The sequence below is a fragment of the Frankliniella occidentalis genome, unplaced genomic scaffold (assembly GCF_000697945.3).
Source record: "Frankliniella occidentalis isolate FOCC.00 unplaced genomic scaffold, Focc_3.1 Scaffold477, whole genome shotgun sequence".
NCBI classification, from domain to species: Eukaryota; Metazoa; Arthropoda; class Insecta; order Thysanoptera; family Thripidae; genus Frankliniella; species Frankliniella occidentalis.
The window spans coordinates 108,577-111,003 of NW_026267595.1; the positions used below are offsets into that span (position 1 = coordinate 108,577).

The window sequence follows — 2,427 nt, forward strand, 5'->3', positions numbered from 1 at the left end:
CATTCATTTAAAAGGCTTTTTTAAAAGCCATCACAGTCTTTTTCATTTTACTTAATTTTTAGTTTAATTCATTCACGACAGAAAGTTTGTCACAGGGGCGAGTGTACCCGAGATTCTTTTTTTTTTTTTCTGACCGCACGGTCTACATTAGTCGATAAGTTATTCTGATTTGATACAATGTCTGCGTCAACATCCCGTGCGGGATGCAAATCTCTGTGCCCAATTTTGGGCTGGCCAGAAGATCTTCTACCTGACAGTGACACACCTACCAAAGGACAAGTATTGCGATGCTACCTTTTTGTTCATAATGCTGCAAAATCCAAGAACAAGTTTGAACCGAAACGAAACGATCTTATCAAATTGGTGTTACCTAAGGTAATTTCTATTTGGAATCAAATTCAACCTGGAATTGAACTTCTTAGTGAAAGACAAATGACTAGAATATTGGATAAATACATAAGCGAGTATCTAGAAATCGTGAGACTACACAGAATCAAACCCAAAAATCAAAAAAGCTACGAAGATAAGCGGGATTTATTTTTAGAAAGCTGTAACGCTCTTTTTGATATTCAGGTCTGCAAATGCAAGAAACCAAAATGTGACTGTAAACGATATACTCCGCGGCACTTCAAGACAGCGTCTGTTGCTACAGATACAGGTGATAAAATTTGGTTCTGATATTGTTTTAACTTCTAGCAGATTTGATTACTTATTAATACTAGTATGTTTTTTGTTTTTTTTTTCCAGAGATACTTGTGGACAACTCGAACCATGATGCTGTTGGTTTGAATGACGCAGACAACACCGATAATGCCAAAGAAGATCCAACATTTGTATTGCCAGGGAATATTGAAGCGGAGCAAAATCGTCTCGACCTATTCCATTTCGCCACAGTTTGCGACAGGTACTATTTTAAAATCTGACATTAAAACACTTTTTTTAGTATATTTGTAAATGTTGAAATATAATTATTATCTTATGTCTCCAGGTTCGGTGTCAGCGACCGCGCCGCCGCTGCTTTAGCTTCTGCCCTGCTCCTCGATGTCGGACTTGTTCAAGAGCACGATACTAATAATATCATTGACAGAAGCAAGATCCGCCGTGAACGAGACAGAGCGCGAAATACATTGCTCGAGCAAAACAGAGTTTCAGAGCCGGAGTCTCTATACTTCGATGGTCGAAAAGATTTGACCATGAAGTTTGAAAAAACGGAGAATGGATGGCGACGAAAAACTGTTAAAGAAGAACATATATGTCTAATTGCTGAACCAGGCTCAAAGTTTATTGGTCACTCAACACCTACTTCCGGTTAGTATGGATTTATTTTACAACCTTTTAGCTTAACGCAATTTTCATTCCTTTTACTACAATTGACTCTTCTAACATATTTTTCTGTCTGTCGTTTTTATATAGGCCATTCCACTTCGATATCAAACAGCATATTGGGTCATCTCAGAACAAAAGATATAAGTTTGGAAAAAACATCCAGCATTGGATGTGACGGAACGGCGGTTAATACCGGGCACAGGGGAGGAGTAATTCGCCTACTTGAGGTAACATTAAAACGGCCGCTGCAATGGTTTGTATGTCTGCTTCATTTTAACGAGTTGCTAATGAAACATATGATGGAATCTGTTGACGGCCCAACCAATGGTCCACGGGCTTACAAAGGTCCCATCGGTCGACAGTTACCTGATTGCCACCTTTTGCCCGTCGTAAACTTTGCTGCTATTCCCGTGGAACTTCCCTCTCTAAGGTAAACTGAAATCCGTTAATATTCTATATCGACCTAGAACTTAATTTTAAACTAATATTGTTTAATTATTTTTACAGTGTTCCGGACCTGAGCACCGACCAGACGTACTTACTGAAAATGTCACATGCGGTAGCTAGCGGTACTGTTCCTCCTGAGGTCGCAGATTTAAAGCCCGGGCCCTTGAACCACGCAAGATGGCTTACTCTTGCTTGTCGCTTAATGCGGTGTTACGTGGCGACAGAAGCCCCGACAGAGGCGTTAGTGACACTGGTGACATTTGTTATGAGAGTCTACGTTCCACAGTGGTTCGATGTCAAGCAGAGGCCTTCTTGTACCGACGGAGCACGTCACTTTTTCAAAGCGATTGAGCGAACAAGGTTTGTATTATTTAAAATCAAAAGAACACTATGGCAACAATTTCTGCGGGACTTATACTAACGTACTTCTTTCTTTTTACAGGTATCTGCCTCAGCCATATATTGAAGTCATAAACAAAGTCATCCAGACCAACGCATTCTTTGCCCACCATGAGAACGTGCTTCTAGGGATGTTATTTGATGAAAAGGAAGAAACTCGACTGGCGGCGGTGTCAATCATAACGGAGGGAAGGCGGAATGTGGACAAAACTGCAGGTATTGTATTGGAAATACTCAGCTTCCCTTCAGCCTCTA

General features: G+C 40.5%; 1 protein-coding gene across 1 annotated transcript; it reads left to right on the forward strand.

Moving 5' to 3' along the window:
* Positions 1-1,613: 1,613 nt before the first annotated feature.
* LOC127751420 (uncharacterized) lies at positions 1,614-2,194 on the forward strand. The gene is made up of 2 exons (XM_052274969.1): positions 1,614-1,756; positions 1,834-2,194. The coding sequence occupies exons 1-2, from the start codon at positions 1,614-1,616 to the stop codon at positions 2,192-2,194; spliced, it is 504 nt and encodes a 167-aa protein (XP_052130929.1).
* Positions 2,195-2,427: the final 233 nt, after the last annotated feature.